The sequence below is a fragment of the Panthera leo genome, chromosome A1, assembly GCF_018350215.1.
Source record: "Panthera leo isolate Ple1 chromosome A1, P.leo_Ple1_pat1.1, whole genome shotgun sequence".
NCBI lineage: Eukaryota > Metazoa > Chordata > Mammalia > Carnivora > Felidae > Panthera > Panthera leo.
The window spans coordinates 90713118-90732844 of NC_056679.1; the positions used below are offsets into that span (position 1 = coordinate 90713118).

The 19727-nt window shown below is 42.3% G+C and overlaps 1 protein-coding gene across 3 annotated transcripts in view; it reads right to left on the bottom strand.

Annotated features, from left to right (window-relative positions):
- RUFY1 (RUN and FYVE domain containing 1) overlaps positions 1-19727 on the bottom strand; it is a 59028-nt gene that overhangs the window by 20736 nt on the left and 18565 nt on the right. For all 3 annotated transcript variants that reach the window (XM_042932674.1, XM_042932679.1, XM_042932690.1), the window contains exons 6-11: positions 12350-12411; positions 9263-9328; positions 6295-6364; positions 3854-3955; positions 2597-2713; positions 986-1153 (exon numbers count right to left, since the gene is read on the bottom strand). In XM_042932674.1, coding sequence (XP_042788608.1) covers positions 986-1153; positions 2597-2713; positions 3854-3955; positions 6295-6364; positions 9263-9328; positions 12350-12411 — 585 coding nt within the window. The remainder of the gene's footprint in view (positions 1-985; positions 1154-2596; positions 2714-3853; positions 3956-6294; positions 6365-9262; positions 9329-12349; positions 12412-19727) is intronic.

The following is a 19727-nucleotide window of genomic DNA, read 5'->3' on the forward strand; positions in this document are numbered from 1 at the left end:
AAATACATAGATAAATAAATAAATGAGACTATGTTTAAAAAAAAATGGCAGGACAAGATAACATGTGTGTCTGTTCACACCATCTTTGACACAGATTGAGAGCACATCTAAAGAGGAAGTGGGACAGTTCAGGCATTAAAACAGGAAACAGGGGCACCTGGGTGGCTCAGTTGGCTGAGCGTCCGACTTTGGCTCAGGTTATGATCTCACAGTTTGTGAGTTCAAGCCCTGCACTGGGCTCTGTGCTGACAGCTCAGAGCCTGGAGCCTGCTTTGGATTCTGTGTCTCCCTCTCTCTCTCTGCCTCTCCCCCGCTCATGCTCTGTCTCTCTCAAAAATAAAAATATAAACATTAAAAAAAAAATTAAAAAAAAAAACCCAGGAAACAGAACTTCAAAAAAAAGAAAAGAAGGATACAGAATGGTCTTGGGTGCTGCTGTAGCCTCTGAGCAAGGAAGCTTTGCGATTTTTAGATGCTAGCTTTCAAACTCTGGCACAATTGATTCTCTCTGGGCTAGCTCCCCTGAACCGCTCTGAAGTGACAGGAGAGGTGTGCAGCCAGCCACGCAGCTGGAGACTCAGCAAGATTAACTTCATGGCCCAGCTTGAAAAGACGACACTAACTTCTATTGTTCCTTAATCCACTTCTCCATTTCCTGGGGCAGACAGTCATTGAAGAAGACGAAAGACACTAGGGAGACAGTGAAGGGAAGAACGGGCCAAGACAGGGTTCAGTTTTCAGTTCTACTTACTAGCTGTGCCACCCAGCGCACAAGATGCAGCCACTCGGGTCTGCCCTGTAATTTATACTTTCCCCCATGTTATCAACTTTTCTCAGGGACTGCTGGGAGACCCAAATAAAATAAGTGCAGAAATGCGTAACGGGGCCTATGGACGGGGCCTCACGGAGGTGTCCGTCCTCTCTTCTGCGGCAAGAATGGTGTGAGGTCGTAAGGCTGTGCTAGGGACATAGAGTCAGCTCCCACCTGAACTTTGTGAAACATCTGTAAATTGATGGCTTTGACTTCCTCCAGCTGCTGGCGGAGGGCGACTAGGGTGTCCTGCTTCTCGTGGGTGTCCTTTTCGAGCAGCTTCATTGCGATCTCCATCTCCGTCTTCATTCCAATCTGCAGCTCCAGTTCTTTTTCTAGTTCCTTATCAATTAGGAATATCAATTAAGAAGGTGTTATTACAGTAGACACAGGGATGTATTTACCTGAGGGTGTATCTTGGGCAGTGGCAAAAATATAACCCGGAAGTCGGAGTAGGTTAGGGAGATTTAGGAAATTCTGTCCAGAGCATAACTACATTAAGTTTAGCCCTTTTGCTCATTTTGTAAGGAAAACTGGCTCTGGATCCAGTCAACAGAAAGTTGGTAGGTGGCAATGTGAGCCTTGATCCTGGCAACCACATTCTTTAAACCCTAAAATCAGAACGCACAGTCTGAAAGAATGTCTGCCAAGCAATCTGACGTTGCAATGTGAGAGTTTTTGGATTTTTGTATGGTTTGCTCCTTTATGGCAATAAAGGTGCAACCATTTTGAACTAGTGCTGTCCTGGGTAACTCAGGAGACATGTTTCCACATCTGCGTAAAGACACAAAGCAGGTCCAAGAGTTGTGTCTACTAAAAAACACTGGTTAGGGCATTTGGTTGGTTCAGTTGGTAGAGTGTGTGACTCTTGATCTCGGGGTCATGAGTTCAAGCCCCACGCTGGGTGTGGAGCATACTTTAAAATTCACGGTTCATGGGATCAAGCCCGGCATCGGGCTCTGCACTGGCAGTATGGAGTCTGCTGGGGATTCTCTCTCTCCCTCTCTTTGCCCCTCCTCCCCTTGTGATTGCTCTCTCTCAAATAAATAAACATTAAAAACAAACCCAAAACACTGGTCACTGGCACAGAGATTAGGTAGAATATAATAAATAGACCAGAGGCTGACTGAGGGAACTGTATTGGCAAAGCAACCTCAAATCTGGTCTCATGGTAATCCTTGAAAAAGGTTTATAAAACTGGAAAAAATACAGAACTTAGGTGTAAGCTAAGTAAGCCCTTAAAAAAACATTTTTTGGAGGGCGCCTGGGTGGCTCAGTTGGTTAAGCGACTGACTTCGGCTCAGGTCATGATCTCACAGTTCCTGAATTTGAGCCCTGCGTCAGGCTCTGGGCAGACAGCTCAGAGCCTGGAGCCTGCTTCGGATTCTGTGTCTCCCTCTCTCTCTGCCCCTCCTCTACTCACACTCTGTCTTTCTCTCAAAAATAAATAAATATTTTAAAAATATTAAAAAATTTTTTTAAAGGGATGATTTTTGATTCTTCATGAATGTATTTCTTCAGACTTTAGAAACTTTGCATAAAAAACTCATTTGTTTTTAAAAGCAGATTTAAGCACATGTGTGAAAAGTGACAACAAATAACATGAAGGGCTATTGGGGAATTCCTTCTAAAGACACTTAGCCTATGGGTACCTGGCTAGCTTAGTTAAGCGTCTCAGCTCAGGTCTTGATCTCAGGGTCGTGAGTTCAAGCCCCATGTTGGGCTCTGCACTGGGCATGAATCCTACTTAAAAAAAAAAAAAAAAATAGACAGTCTTGCACTCACCAAACGGACTTTCTTCTCCTCTTTTAGCTGCTTCCACACATCACTATACATTTCATCCAGACCTTGCCGAGTTTGCTTGTAAGTGTCCAGCTCAACTTTTGTATCTTGTTTTGTTATCTATATCAAACAAGAACACCAAGAGGCATGGTTTGCTTACGGAAGTGAGCTAACTACAAAGTATTTTACAATATACCATAGGGGCACCTGGCTGGCTGAGTCAACTCTTAATCTCAGGGTCAGGAATTCAAGCCCCACATTGGGCATGGAGCCTACTTAAAATAAAAACATTAAAAGAATATGCCACAATTTTTAAAGATGTAGGATAACTTCTATATTTTAAGCACTGTAGAAAAATGCTAAAAGAGGGGCGCCTGGGTGGCGCAGTCGGTTAAGCGTCCGACTTCAGCCAGGTCACGATCTCACGGTCCGTGAGTTCGAGCCCCGCGTCAGGCTCTGGGCTGATGGCTCAGAGCCTGGAGCCTGTTTCCGATTCTGTGTCTCCCTCTCTCTCTGTCCCTCCCCCGTTCATGCTCTGTCTCTCTCTGTCCCACAAATAAATAAACGTTGAAAAAAAAAAAAAAAAAAATTAAAAAAAAAAAAAAAAAAAAAAAAAGAAAAATGCTAAAAGATACTTCAAAATATCTTTGAACCTGAAGGATGACAGCAAGCCAACAGACTTTTGAAAAGTGAGGTTTGGAAAACAATACATATTTAATTTTCTTTAAAACAGAACCGTTGTTCTTAGTGGGAAAGGCCCCCATTCATTCCATCATTCAGCATGGATTTTTATTTATCCAGCATGTTCTTTAGCAGTGGGTGAGTTTCAAGATGAATCAGACATGGTCTCTTTCTGTTCTCAGGTCATTGTGTAGGACAGCTGCAAGCCAGCAATTCTATGACACAGAAAATGGGTTCTCTAATGGAGGGAGGGACAAACAGCTCTGGGAACAGGGGAGGAAGGCCCAAGGCCACGGATGGGGGCCATGGAGGCATCACAGAGGACACAGTACGTGAGCAGAGGTTGAAGAGTAAATGGGAACCTTTGAGTGCAAAGGCCCAGAGGTGAGGAAGCAGTGTGCTTGGAAGCCCGAAGTGGCCCAGGTGGCCTGCAAGTGGTGTGGGAGGGCACAGTGGCACCAAACAAGGCATCTCTGTACGTCCTGAGGCCTGTGTCACTATTAAACAATGAGCATGAGCTCTGCCACGGACACTTGCGCATGGGAGACATGCTGCCCAGCTGTGAGGTCAGTTTCTCACCTCCACGCTCTTTTCACTTCTTTCGCGAATTAACTCATTTTGTTCTCTTAATTGTTGCTGCTCTTCTTGAAGTGAACAAATCCGGTCTGTTGCAGCTGAAAGCTGATAAAGAAAGATTTTTATGTTCCTTAACGTTGAAATTAATCTTACCGTTCAGATTAAAAACTAACATTTGGCACCTTCACAATTGATGATGGACTTCCACGTATTTGGTATTTTATCATTTAATTTCTTTGTTTTGAATAGGGAATACATTCACATAGTTTAAAAAAAAATGAGAGCAAACCACTTAATGGGGTTAAGGATTTAATGTGGGCAAGGATTTATGGACACAAATTATTAGAGGCACTTGAGTGTCCAATATCACAGAAGCTTACTGAAAGACAGTGGGAGCATAAGGCAGAAATATGTAGTTATTAAAATGTTTGCAAAGGCTTTTGATGACTTGAGAACATACTTCAGGTATAATATCAATAGGGGACAAAAGGCAGGTTCTATGGCACGTTCTCACCTCTAATTAAAAAGAAAAAAATCACCTATGTTACAAATGCTTAGGAAACATTGCAGCACATATACACGGATAATAACAGTAGCTGTTACTTAGCAAAGGGATTATGGGCTTTTTTTCCTGATCCTTCATTCTTTTCCAGCCAATAAACAAGGATTATTTTTATCACTAGAGGGAGACTTAAAACATTCTGGGGAAGGAATCACAACAAAATCTGCTGAAGCCAGGCCCTAGAAAGCCATCTTCCTGTCCTCGAATGAGTTACCATAGGTGGGGGCAAAGTGTATACAAGCCTGTTGGGAGGAGGTTCTCTGCAGAGGCAGGTAGAGGCATTAACATACCCACCAACCTCTCCTTATGCAGCCTCTGAACACAGCCTGGAGAGAGAAGGGCAGGCTGGGGAAGGAGAAAGAAGACGTGAACTGGGCTGTGCTCTTGGCATCACTCACTGAGGGGGCGGGGGCTGAAGCACTGAACACCTCTCTCCTCTTCCTCAACTGCATCTAAGTCCACGTGGACTCAGAACCCACGACTGGGGTTTCTAAACGTTACCGCTGTGCCGAACTAAGAAATCTTAAGTCTCTAGAGGTGCTAGTTAACCATCTGCTAATTCCCACTCTGCTCTCTGAAGCCAGGGAGAGCACACCCTGAGGAGAGGGACTTTTCTTTAAAGCATGTTTCCCATTACAGCTGTTGGCCTTTGAAGAAAAAATAACCTAGCTGTTTAGTTTCAAAAGCTAAAATTAGACCTTCCTTCAAAGTATGCCACCTCGCCTGGGAGAACGAAGAGTCAATCTGTTTGTTCTAAAATCAACTAATGTCTCCACATGCCAAGTGTTGTGTGAGGCACATTTATATAACACAAATCTCATTTTTACAACACTGTTAGGTATGAGTTATCATGCGATTTGGAGATGAAGACAGTGAGGCCCAAAGACCTGCCTCCCTAATAAACTAAGGCCCAAAAGCCCACCCACCCAAGGGCAATGTGGGTCCTCCAGTTCTAAGTGTGGTGAAGCTGCTCCTGAGAAGCCCATCTATGAACGCCGCCTTTGAATCTCCTTCTCCTCACACAAATCTGAGCTCCTCTCCTTAAAGCTTTCCAGCACTGGCCCTTGGGAGAGAGCAGTCAGTGTAAACAGAGGGAGCCTTAAACCGGGCCCTCCGTACAAAGGCATGTTCTGCGTCTCTCGTCTGGCCATAACCTGCCTCCACACTGAGGTGGGGGTCACGCCCTGGCAACCTCTCACAGCCCTCTTCCTCCCCAGTGAGACCTGGTGGGGAGGCCCGAGCAGCCAGGGACCGCTACCTGTGGAAAGCCTCAGAAAGGCTGAGCAACCCCCCTCCTGCTAACAGGAGACAAGATGTGTCCACCAAGGAGACTGCCGGGCAGCGGGCAGCAAGCTTTCTTCCTCGGCCTCAGCCCTCCTTCTTCCTGTCTTTTCATTCTCTCTCTTCCTAGTGAGAAAGCAGAGAAAGACCACACTGTGGGGAGACTGGTTCCAGGCTCCTGAGAGGCCGAAACACAGAAGGGGTGGGCAAGGGTACTTTTACCTCATAACAGAGTCTGCACCTTCTGGGCAGCAGGGAGGCACACTATGTCAGAGGAAGGTGGGGAAAGAGGAAGAGAGAAGCGCATTCACCACAGGAGCTGGGCTTTCCGAAGGAGGCCCAGGGTTCACTGCGAGGTGATAAAACCTAAGTCACTTAGAACTGGCTCATGATCAGCTGCACTGGCTCATGGGAAGCCCCGGACAGGGCCACAGACATTCTGAGGATGCGAAATTCCGAGAACACCGGTCTCACATGCAGCTCAGTCCAAACTTAGCGATTCCCATTCCGACCAGTGAGCAGCTCTGGTCAGATGTACCAACCACACTGTTTCTCTTAACCTTGGGCCATTTTGTCCTAAGAATTTCAGTAAGTTACAAACCTCTTCTTGAAGTTTTGAATTCGTCTTTTCCAAGCCATCTATCTTGTTTTGAAGATCCCCAACTGTGCAGCTAGAGAAAATAACATATTAAGTAATGGTGAATTTTAGGAAGGCTGTTTCCCCAACCTCTGAACAATGAGAATAGATTCCTAGGTTTCCTGTATGAAATGGAGAGTTGAGGGGTCTCCGATTAATTCAGAGATGAGAATTCTGAAGACATACGTATGTGTGCGTGTGTATACGTTTATTGAAAAGGTTTCAATGTCTTTCCCCCAAAATATGCTATCCATTTCTTTAGCCAACTGGAAAGAAAATCATTTTTTCTCCCTAACATGGTAGATGGGAACCAAAATGTACTGGCAGTCATGTATCTAAATAATATCCACAACAAGATAATAGTACTTTGGGGTTGTAGGATCAAAGGGGGATCTTTTTTATACTTTGCCTCATTTTTTCAAATATTCTTTAAGTAATATGTACTATGTTCCCACTGAAAAATATGTAAAACGAATGTAAATCTGATAAATAATAATAACGGCCACAATAATGATATAGTACCTTCCTTTTTGGAAGGTCTCTTCTAAGCACTTTATTTATTTCAAATTATGTGCTTGTTTGTTTATTTATTTATTTATTTATTTATTTACTTAATTTTTGAGATAGAGAGAGAACATGCAGGCGAGGGGCAGAGAGAGAGAGGGGCATAGAGGATCCAAAGCGGGCTCTGCGCTGACAGTAGAGAGCCCAGAGCCCGATGTGGGTCTCAAACTCATGAACTGTTAGATCATAACCCAAGCCGGAGGCAAACACTTAACCAACTGAGCCACCCAGGAGCCCCTAATTTTTTTCTAATGTTTATTTATCTTTGAGAGCAGGGGAGGGGCAGAGAAAGGGAGACAGAATTCAAAGCAGGCTCCAGGCTCCACGCTATCAACACAGAGCTGGATCTGGGGCTCAAACCATGAACCGTGACATCATGACCTGAGCCGAAGTTGGACACTTAACCGACTGAACCACCCAGGTGCCCCTTCTAAGCACTTTAAGTGCATCAACTCATGTGACCCTCTCCATAATTCTGGGAGTAAATCTTACCATTACCTATTTCACAGACGAGGAAACCATAACTTTACACTGAAAAACTCACTCAGGTTTCATCCCCGTTTGGAGGGGTGCCAGGATCTGAACCTAGGCAGTCTGGCTCGAGAACCTGTACCTTTTGCCACTAACCTGGTGCCTTTTGCCAGTGGGGGTGCGGGGCAAATAAATAAACCTGGCAAGGTTAATGAACCAAAGTTCAGGCATTAGATACGACAAAAATTAAAACACGACAAAATGAAAAAAAAAGAACACAAAAGATATAGAGGGAATTACAAGTCTTTAAAGTATGTAATTTTCAGTTCTATTCCAACTGTAACATAGAAAACGTCCCTAAAATTTATGCTTTTCTTAGAAAATATAAATTACCAGGGGCGCCTGGGTGGCTCAGTTGGTTAAGCGTCTGACTTCGGCTCAGGTCATAATCTCCCAGCTCGTGGGTTTGAGCCCCGAGCCGGGCTCTGTGCTGACAGCTCGGAGCCTGGAGCCTGTTTTGGATTCTGTGTCTCCCTCTCTCTCTGCCCCTCCCCTGCTTGTGCTCTATGTCTCTCTCAAAAATAAATAAACATTAAAAAAAATTTAAAAATAAAATATAAATGACCAAAAAAGACACATCCTCAGGAGAAAAAAACACAGATAAACAACTCAGGAAAAAACTGAAAAGCTGACAAAGTCTTGCCTCAGTAAAGGCTTTGAGCTTCACATTTTCTGTTTTCTTTTTTAAAATTGTTTTAAAAAAGTAATCTCTACACCCAGTGTGGTGCTCGAACTCACGACCCTGACATCAAGAGTCGCATCTACTGACTGAGCCAGCCAGGCGCCCCATGCTTCACGCTTTCAAGGAGCAAATAATGCTCATGAACCAGAAGCTCCTCCTGATTCATTCTGTGAAGATGCATAATCCTGACACCGTGCCAGAGGGGGGAAAAAAACTATAGAACAATTAGGTTAGTTCACATATCAAAAATGATGCAGTTACTAAAACTATGATTAAGTAGAGTTTATTCCTGTGACCTGGAAATGGTTCTGTATGAAGAAATCTATTAATAAAAAACCTCCCATCAACAGATTAAGGGATAAAAGTCATGATTTCCTGAATGATAATGAATGTCTGATGAAATCTGACATCTCTTCCTTACAAAACTGGTCAATAAATGAGGGATCTATCAAGGATCTCTCAAAGCAACAGCCAACATCACGCCTCAGGAGAACTTGGAGCACTGTCCCCAGGCACATTCTGTGAAATGTGCCAGCTCCTTTAGCTGTCTCGTTGGCTTTTGGGGCCAGTGGGGCTGTCCCTTGGAGCACTGCTTATGTGCACTGCCCACTCGGAGGGGATTCAGAGATACAGAGAATAACCTGTCTCCCAAACACATTAGACTGTGAATCTCTGCCCATTCTCCACCAATACCGCCATCGGCTAGTGTTTCATGGAACACAGCGGGAGCTTTCCAATTAAAATGAAAAAATCACAGAAAAGATGCCTGCTGTTGCTACTGAATTGCTGTCGGGGTTTAGCCCTTTTCTCCTGTCCCGACACACCAGAGGGATGTGTGCAGATTCCCTGTAGGAACAGTGCTTCCCATGGCAGTCACTTCCAACCAGGTGGCTGAGGGGTGAGGGGTGAAGACTCAAGGCTTAATTTGTTTGCTTTCTACAATGTCTAACTGCATAAAACAAAGAACCAAAGAACTCCCAAAGCTCCTTATTGAGAAATCATACTCCTCTGGTCTGTACACACAAGGATGCTATGATACCCCTTTTTCACTTGGTGTGGAAAAAAGGTCAGTTATGGCAACTGAAAAATGTTCCACGGAACAATTATTGGGTACTGACAATTAACTGTGACACTGGAAAAGGGAGTGAGTCCTACCTTAAGTGCCGATTAAGTTCTTCCACGTAATTTTTTTGATCAAGGACATCAGTAATTCTTTCGTGCCTTTGAAAACAGCATAAAAAAGACAGAAATTCCTTTAATACATGGTTAATACCTTGTAACCATCTCCCAACCTTCCAGGCACCTCGAAGAAGTACCAATGTCATCATGAAACTAAGGCACAGTCAGAGCTTAGTAATAATGTCTGCCTGGTCCTGGTCCCGGAGTGAACAGAGCAAAGCTGGCCAAGGGTGTGGTGGGGATGGCAGCCAGGTCCTTTGGAGATGCAGGAACGTGGTCAGGCTTCCTGTAGACACCCTCCTGCCTTGTCAGGCCAGGCATTTGGGAAGAGGAGAGAAAGCCATCTGGCATATGAGGTGGAAATACTGACAGCCAGATACAAATGGCCCTCCCTCAAGGTGGCAGATCAAACTTGTGATACTCAAGGGAAAGAGAAATGGCTCAAAAAAGGAGACCAGAGGCTTTTCAAAACATAAAGCTGACTAGCCTGGGTAAAAAAAAAGATGTTAATTAAAAAAAATTTTTTTTTTAAAATAAAAAATGTTTATTTATTTTTGAGAGAGACAGAGACAGAATGTGAGTGGGTTAGGGGCAGAAAGAGAGGGAGACACAGAATCTGAGGCAGGCTCCAGGCTCTGAGCTATCAGCACAGAGCCCGACGAAGGGCTCAAACTCACGAGCTGTGAGATTATGACCTGAGCTGAAGTCGGACGCTCAACTGACTGAGCCACCCAGGCGCCCCTTAAAAATTTTTTTAATGTTTTTATTCATTTTTGAGACAGAGAGACAGAGCATGAACGGGGGAGGGGCAGAGAGAGGGAGACACAGGACCCAAAGCAGACTCCAGGCTCTGAGCTGTCAGCACAGAGCTCAATGTGGGGCTCGAACTCATGAACTGTGAGATTATGACCTGAGCCGAAGTCGGATGCTTAACCAACTGAGCCACCCAGGCGCTCCTCTTTAACATTTTAAAGTTAGGCATCCCCCTCCACCCCTGACCCCCAATCTCTTTACATATATATATATATATATATATATATATATATATATATATATATATATATATATATATATATATACACACACACACACATATGTACATACAGGGGATCATTCTACACAGGTTCTTGCCACAGGTGCTGGATTTGCTTTTCAGCACATTTTTTTCTTTTACCTATTCTGCCCTTCACATAGCTTTTCAGGTAACCCACGTTAATAGTCTGTTGAGCCTATATGCATATGACCATAGTATCTGTCTGTATTATATACAGATAGATACAGTATGTAATTAAAACATAGAAAATACGTTAGGGATTTCTTGGAGTTGTTTACAAAAATGACATACAGTTGACCCTTGAACAATACATGGGTGGGGGACGCCAACCCCCTGCACCGCTGAAAATGTGCATGCAACTTTTGACTCCCTCAAAACTTAACTACTCATAGTGTACTGTTGAGGGAAGCCGTACCAATTACATAGTCCATTAACATGTATTTTGTATGTTATGTGTATTATATACTATAGCCTTACAATGAAATAAAATAAAATTTTATTAAGAAAATCATAAGGAAGAGAAAATACATTTACAGTACTGTACCATACTTAACCGAAAAATATCTGCGTAAAAGTGGGCTTGTGCAGGTCAAGCCCATGTTGTTCAGGGGATCAACCGTATATACCCTTCTCAGTATCATACTTTTCTCATTCGATAACACCTTGTGGAAATCCCTCTAAGTCTACTATAACCAGTAGGTCAAATTTGTTCCATAATATCTCATAGAATGGAATATTTTGAATGTTCTGTAATTCATTCAATTATCTCCTATTGGTAGATATCAGTTTATTTCTATTTCTTTACATTATGAGTATAATTTTGGGGGGCTCCTGGGTGGCTCAGTTGGTTAAGTGTCTGACTTTTGATTTCGGCTCAGGTCATGATCTCACACAGTTCCTGAGATCAAGCCCTGCTTCAGGTTCTGCGCTGACAACACAGCCTGCTTGGGATTCTCTGTCTCCCTCTCTCTCTGCCTGTCCCCACTTGTGCTCATGCGCACTCTCTCTCTCTCAAAGTAGATAAATAAACCTTAAAAGAAAAAAATAGAATATTTCTGTTTAAGTTTCAAGTGGGTGAATCCTTATACTCAAGAAGCCTGAGGTATTTGTGGGGTTCCCACTGCCGGATAAGGTGTGCTGCTAGGGCTTGGGGCCTGTGAGAGTCCTTATCAAGAACACATTTGAGAGACAGATAACAGATACGGTAAACTATTCAAGCACAACCCAAAGGTTTACAGTGAGACTCCCTCCCATGCCTGCCTCCTGGCCTCTTCCCTTCACCCACCCAGAACAGCCACTGTTAGTAGGTGTCTACGCACCACTCTAGAAATGGTCCAAGCGTGTGGAAATACAACATATAAATGTGGATGCATATTCTTCAGCGTAACTCAAATGGTAGCATGTTATATACATTGTTCACTTTGTTTTCTACCCCACCCCGAAAGACTCCTTTAAAAGGATGCTCTTGTTAATAATAAGCAGGAAGGAGAGCATAATAAGGAAGGAGAGCATAATAAGCATGGCATGGAGGGACATCCAAGACACACTAGGATCAAGGAATGAGTCCAAGGGCAACTTTTATATATACACACACACACACACACACACACACACACACACACACACACACACACACATATATAGGAGTACCTATAATGGTACCATCCCACTTATATTCAAACAAACCATAAGGCAAATTATACAACCAATAAATATACACCTGCAAGGCATTTAAAAAAAGGTGTGGAAGGAGACATGAGCAGCTTCCTCTGAGGGAGGAGCAGGCACGGGATTGAGCTGGAGATGAGGGGGCAATGTGAATGGGGACATTCCTTTCTACCCTGCAGAGCTTAGCTCCTTGCACAATGAGCACATTCATGTATTACCTCTGTGACTAAAAAATACCTGCTGAAAATGAAAAGGTCGAACAAAGCAAAAACAAAAGTAGCATTCTTTCCCAGAATTTCATTAAAATTGTGAAGAACAGCAGCAGGCATGCAGTTACTTACTCTTTGCCGCCATCAAGACCCTGCACATCCTTAAGGTAGAGGGAAAAATCGATCACTCCAACCTGATCGACACAAAACGTACAAGTATTAAATAGGAGAAACTTTTTCTGTTTTCCGTAAACCATACATCTTTAAAATTCAGGGCATTTACCTTCCTGTCTCTTTCCTACACACATTTAGTCAGGCTGACCACCTCTACAAAAATAGTAATCAACTGAACAAACAAACCAAGAGAGAGAGAACCCCGCCAACTTCTAGAAGAAAAACTTATCACAAATCAGGATTTAAGGGAAGATTCTGAAGTTTTACCCTCTCGTCAAGACTAGTTTTGTGTATTTATTCACTAAGCAGGTTGTTGACAAAGATCAGTGAAGTTCTTTGGGTATAGAGCAATTAAAAAAAAAGGGGGGGGAGGGCGCCTGGGTGGCTCAGTTGGTTGAGCATCCAACTTCAGCTCAGGTCATGATCTCACAGTTCATGAGTTCGAGCCCCCCATCAGGCTCTGTGCTGTCAGAGCAGAGTCTGCTTTAGATCCTTTGTCCCTTCCGGCCCCCTCTCTCTGTTCCTCCTCTGCTCATGCTCTCTCTCTTTTTTTTTTTTTAATTTTTTTTTAATGTTTACTTATTTTTGAGAGAGAGAGAGAGAGCCAGCGCGGGGAAGTGGCAAGAGAGAGGGAGACACAGAATCTGAAGCAGGCTCCAGGCTGTCAGCACAGATCCCGACGTGGGGCTTGAACTCACAAACTGTGAGATCATGACCTGAGCTGAAGTCGGACACTCAGCTGACTGAGCCACCCAGGTGCCTCCTGCTCATGTTCTCTTTCAAAAAAAAAAAAAGAATACACATAAAGAAAAAAAAAGAAAAAAGAGGTCTGGGTGGCTAGACTAAGGTGGTAGGTAACCTTAACTGACATTCTGACCCCCTCCTTCCCTAAATTGTGGTGAAATGGTCCCATCTCATTTTCCAGGGGAAATTCTCTGCTGTTGTGAACGAGGGAGAACCAGAGCCCCTCACATCTGAATGTCAAGGGCTTTGTCCAAAAATAAAGCCCTTGAGAGAGAATGAGAGCCTGGTCTGCCACTGTCTGCTACAGCATGAGTAAGTGAAGCCACTTCTTCTTCTTCTTTTTTTTTTTTTTTAAATGTTTTTTAACTTTATTTTTGAGAGAGAGACAGTGCAAGTGGGGGAGGGCACAGAGAGAGGGAGATGAAAACTGGGAAAATGGGGTCCATCAGTAAAGAAATATTGATCAGTCGTGTAATAGCCATGTCATGGAGCCCCATGCACCCATCACAAAGAACGCAGTGGGTGGATGTATGACATAATGACATGAAGAAAGCTCCAGGAGAAAATGAGAAGTCCCAGAGTGATATATACAGCATTAACCCTTTACAGTAATACCACTTTGTTAAAGCCACAGCCATGTGTGAGAGTTTCTGCAACTTCTCTGTCACACCTCCCACCAACCTACATTCCTGACCCTTGAACCTGGGCAGCCTCAGTGTCTGTCTTCAGTAAAAAGCAGCAGAAATGATTCCGTGACTTCTGCAGCTACATTAATGGAGGCAACATAAGCTTCTTCCTAGCTCTTCCTAGAGGGGCATATAACATTGAAGTTCTGAGCTTCCCCAAAAGAAGTCTGGCTACCCTGAAGCTACCATGCTGGACACCAAATGGAGAGACCACATGAGTACAGGGGTGCCTGAGAAGCCTCTGCGGTTCCTGTCCCAGCTCCCTGAACCTTCTCAGTCCGAAGACAGATAAGCGAGAGAAGAGGCCTTCAGTGATTGCTGCCCCAGCCACCACCAACCTGACCGCACAGAGCTCTTAATCCAGAAGCGCCTGCCTCTCTCTGTCCAGCCAACCGTTGAGATACAGTGATTGCTATTGGTTACCTGGCTGTTGATTCATCATCCAGAAATGGGAGCAAGAAAGGATTTAATATGAAACAAACCCACGTATACATAAATGCATAGAAAAAGTAGAACTGTTTCTAGAGAGATTTTCCCCCTCAATATTTACCACTATCTATGGGGACGAAAGGGATCAAGGGAGGGGAGGGGGTGAGTTTGAATTTCATTCTTCACTTGATATGCTTCTGTATGAACTTTTTTTCAGCAAGCATGCATTTCTTTTGTAATAAAATTAAATAATAATAAATCGGGGGGGTCTGGCTAGCTCAGTCAGTAGAGCATGTGACTCTTGGTCTTGGGGCTGTGAGTTCGAGCCTACATTGGCTGTAGAGATTACTCAAAAATAAAATCTTAAAAAAATAATAATAAAATTTAATTTAAAAAGTACACTTTGGGGCACCAGAGATTCTGTGTCTCCCTCTCTCTGCCCCTTCCCCGCTCATGCTCTGTCTCTCTCTGTCTCTCAAAAATGAATAAATGTTAAAAATTTTAAAAAAAAGTACATTTTCAACTGCAAAAAACCCTCAACAATAGAAAGGAGAGAGGATTAATACTCAAAGTAGACATTAATGGATCAGAAAGCAAATAAAACCCTCCTCCCAAAGCAGAAATAATCAAGAGCAAAAGATCAAATGTAAAAGCTGGTTCTTCGAGTTCAATATAGCAGACAAACCTCCACCAAATATGATCAAGATTTAGCAAGTGCACAACACTGCCAATGAGAAAAGTGAGATTTTAATAAGCTTAAGAGAATACTCTCTTATAACCAATAGACCTGAATGAAATATATGACTTTTGGAAAAATATAAATTACTAAAAAATTGTCCTAAGGGGCACCTGGGTGACTCTTGATTTTGGCTCAGGTCATGGTCTCATGATTGTGAGATCAAGCCTCGTGTCTGGCTCTCACTCAGCGTGGAGCCTGCTTAGTATTCTCTCTCTCTCTCTCTCTCTCTCTCTCTCTCTCTCTTTCTCAAAAAAAGAAATGAATAAAAATAAAAATAAAAAAATGTCCTAAGACACAGGAAACCAATACATTGACCAAAAGCTAAATGAAAAAGTGGTCAAACAACTAAGGACCAAAAAACCCATAAAGATGAAGAGATCATCCCAGTAAGCTCTTACAAACCTTCAGAGGAAAAAATCATTCCTGGTCTAATAAACAGTTGCAGGAATACAGAAAAGAACATTATCCAGCTTATTTTATGAGGTTACATTCCGACACCACAAAGTGGCAAAGACAGTACAGTAAAGGAAAACTGAGAACAGTGTCACAAATACAGGGAAACACAAAATTTCCAAATAAACCACAAACATGTTGAATCTAGGAGGACACTAGAAGAGTAACACATGATGACCACTCCTGTAAACCCTGTTTACTTGAGGAATGCAGGGATAATATCACAAAAGGAAACCTATGAATGAATTCAGTTATATTTATGGGTTAAAAGCTAAGACATTTTAAAAGATGGCAAAAAAAGGTATGTGATGGCACTGCATGCTCATTTATAATAAAAATGCAAAATAAATTAGATTGGCACAGTACTTTCTGAACATGAGAAAAAGGATCCCTCAGACATCAGTAGCAAACATTCATGGTGACATATGAGAGGCACTGTGCTAAAGAACCAGGGAAATGCATGGAAGTGTGGGATCATATATCATACACCTGAAACTAATGTAACACTGTACGTTAACAATACTGGAATTTAAAATAAAATTCCAGGAGCGCCTGAGTGGCTCAGTGGGTTGAGTGTCTGACTTCAGCTCAGGTCATGATCTCACGGCTTGTGAGTTGGAGCCCTGTGTCAGGCTCTGGGCTGACAGCTCAGAGCCTGGAGTCTGCTTCAGATTCTGTGTCTCCCTCTGTCTGCCCCTCCGCTGCTTGCACTCTGTCTCTCGCATTGTCTCAAAAATAAATAAACATTAAAAAAAATTTTTTTTTAATAAAATTCCACTGTGAGCACAGACCTACATATGGAAATGCTATTTAAGATTTTTAAAAAATATTTTGAGATAGAGCAAGAGCGCACAGTCAGGGGAGGGGCAGAGGGAGAGAGAGAATCCTAAGCAGGCTCCACTTGGCGAGGAGCCCGACTCTGGGCTCAATCTCATGACCTTGAGATCATGACCTGAGCTGAAATCAAGAATCAGAGGTTTCACTGACTGAGCCATCCAGGAGCTCCAATGTTATTTAAAACTAAAAATGAATGAAGCAGGCTACTACTGTCATTTCAGAGGACTCTTTAAAGGTTCCCTCAGATTGTCTCTTAAATAACGGTAACCATAACAGTACAGAATTAAAAATAAAAAAAGAGGTGCCTGGGTGGCTCAGTTGGTTGGGCATCCAACTTCAGCTCAGGTCATGATCTTGCAGCTCGTGGGTTCGTGCCCTGTGTCGGGTTCTGTGTTGACAGCTCAGACCCTGGAGCCTGCTTTGGATTCTGTGTCTCCCTCTCTTTCTGCCCCTCCCCTGCTCACACTCTGTCTCTCAAAAATGAATAAACGTTAAAAAAGTTAAAAATAAATAAAATAAAAATAGAAAAAGACCAAAACAGGATGCTTTATCATATCTATTATTTGATAAGAGCCACAATTGAGTTTTTATTTTGGAATCTAACAAAGTGATGTTCAAGTTCACATGGCAGAATGGACAGCCTGAACTATATCTGAAAAGGAAATAAACAAAGTAGGCAGGAGGTGAGCGACTAGAATGTAAAACATACTATGTGGCTCTAGTAAATTAAACACTGTGTTACTGGCATAGGAATAGAGAGATCCAGAGACTAGACTTCTGAGTCCAGAAATAAACTTCAGTAGATTTTGGATATTTCACTCATGATAAAGGTGAAATTCCAAATTAGCAGAAAAATATATTTACTACATGACATTGAGAAAACTGGTTTACTATTTGTAAAAGAAACCTAGACTCCCACTTCACACTATGTCAAAACAAATGACAGACGTTATTTAAATGTAAAAAAAAAAACAAACCAGTTTTTAAAAAATTACATTAATTTTTAGATGGGGACAATACCTTAGAAAGTATAAAGAAAAAGTCCATTAAATTTGATGGCACCAGCAGGGGTGCCTGGCTGGTTCAAGTTGTTAAAGCATGCAACTCTTGATCTCAGGGTCATGAATTTGAGCCCCATGTTGGGTGTAGAGATTACTTAAAAATAAAATCTTAAAAAAAAACCAAATAAATTTGAATGCCAAAAAAAAATTATTTTTTTCCTTGCAGAGAACACCAGCTGTAAGAAACCAGCAAAAAATTTATAACAAAAATTCTGACAATTAATATCATTAATCTATAATAAAGGAGTGGGGAAAAATGGAAGACACACAAAAATGGGAAAAGGAATAGGGATGGGGAGTCACAAAAGCTGAACCACCAATGGCATATAAAGCATGCAAAAAATACTTGACCTCCCGAGTCCTCAAAAATATAAATTCGATGGGGTGCATGGCTGGCTCAGTTGGTAGAACATGTGACTCTTGATCTCAGGGTCGTGAGTTCAAGCCCCATGTTGGCCATGAAGCTTACATTTATTTATTTATTTATTTATTGTCTACATATATTTGTTTTTATGTATATTTAATATATTTTTAAGTCTATTTATTTATTGAGAGACAGAGAGACTGCAAGGGACAGAGAGAGAATGGGAGAATCTCAAGCAGGCTCCTTGCTGTCAGTGCAGAGCCTGACGCGGGGGGTTGAACTCACAAAACTGTGAGATCGTAACATGAGCTGAAATCAAGAGTCAGCTGCTTAACTGACTGAGCCACCCCAGTGCCCGTGAGCCTACTTTTAAAAATAAAAACATGTTGGGGCGCCTGGGTGGCTCAGGTCATGATTTCACGGTTCGCAAGTTTCGAGCCCTGTGTCGGGCTCTGTGTTGAAGCTCAGAGCCTGGAGCCTGCTCCAGATTCTGTGTCTCCCTCTCTCTCTCCCCATCCCCTGGCTCATGCTCTGTCTCTCTCTCCCTCTCAAAAATAAATAAACATTACAAAAATTTTTTTTAATAAAAAAATAAAAATAAAAAACATGTTTATAAAAAAATACAAATTTGAGATGAGCTGTTTTTGTCTATCAGATTGAAAAAAGACCAAGAAAGCCCACCATGACATCACAATACTCATGTAGAATGTTTACTGTGACACAGTAGTCCCAAAATTTATCCTAAGGAAATCAATGGACAATAGTACAAAGAGGTATGAGGATGTTTACAATACTGTTGTTGTAATATGGAATCAACCTAAGTTAATAAGGTACTGGTTAAATGAATTATGGCACATTCATAAAATGGAATACAGGCATACCTCATTTTATGCTTTATTTGTACTTTGCTTAATTGTACTTTGCTTTATTTTGCTTTGTTGTACTTCGTGGACATTCCTTTTTTACAAATTGAAGGTATGTGGTAACCATGTGTTGGGCAAGTCTATCAGCATCATTTTCCCAACAGCATTTGCTCACCTTGTGTCTGTGGTTCACATTTTGGTAATCATGTATTTCAAACTTTTCCTACATTTGTTATGATGATCTGTGATCAGTGACTATGGCTTGTTGAAAGCTCAGATGATGGTTAGCATTTTTCAGCAATGAAATATTTTAATTTTTAAAAAAATATTTATTTACTTTTGAGAGAGAGAGAGAGAGAGAGAGAGAGAGACAGAGCATGAGCAGGGAAGAAGCGGAGAGAGAAGGAGACACAGAATCCGAAGTAGGCTCCAGGCTCTCAGCTGTCAGCACAGAGCCTGACATGGGGCTTGAACCATGAGCCGTGAGATTGTGAGTTGAGCCAAAGTCGGATACTTAACTGACTAGGCACTCAGCAATGAAATATTTTAAAGTACGAACATTAATTTTTATTTAACTTATTTTTGTTATTTATTTACACAGTTTTTTAGGTATGATGTTATCACATCACACACCTGATAGGTTACAGTATAGTGTAAACATAACTTGTATATGTACTGAGAAACCAAAAAACAAAACCAAAACCAAAAAACCCTCCATGACTCGCTTTATTGAGATACTCGCTTTATCACCGAGGTCTGGAACTGAATTCATAGTATCTCTGAGGTGTGCTTGTACTGTGCAGCCATTTAAATAGTTTCTATCTCGGGGCGCCTGGGTGACTCAGTCAATTAAGTGTCCGACTCTTGATTTCGGCTCAGGTCACAATCTCATGGTTCATGGGTTCCAGCCTGGTGTTGGGCTCTGCTCTGTGTCAGTGCGGAGCCTGCTTGGAATTGTCTCTCCCTCTTTACCCCTACCCCACCCATGCTCTCTCTCTCTCTCTCAAAATAAATAAATTTAAGAAAAAAAAAAAAAAAGATTTATATCTCAGGGCACCCGGGTGGCTCAGGGTTAAGCATCGGACTCTTGATTTTGGCTCAGGTCATGATCTCACTGTTTGTGAGTTTGAGCCTCATGTGGGGATTTGCACTGTCAATGC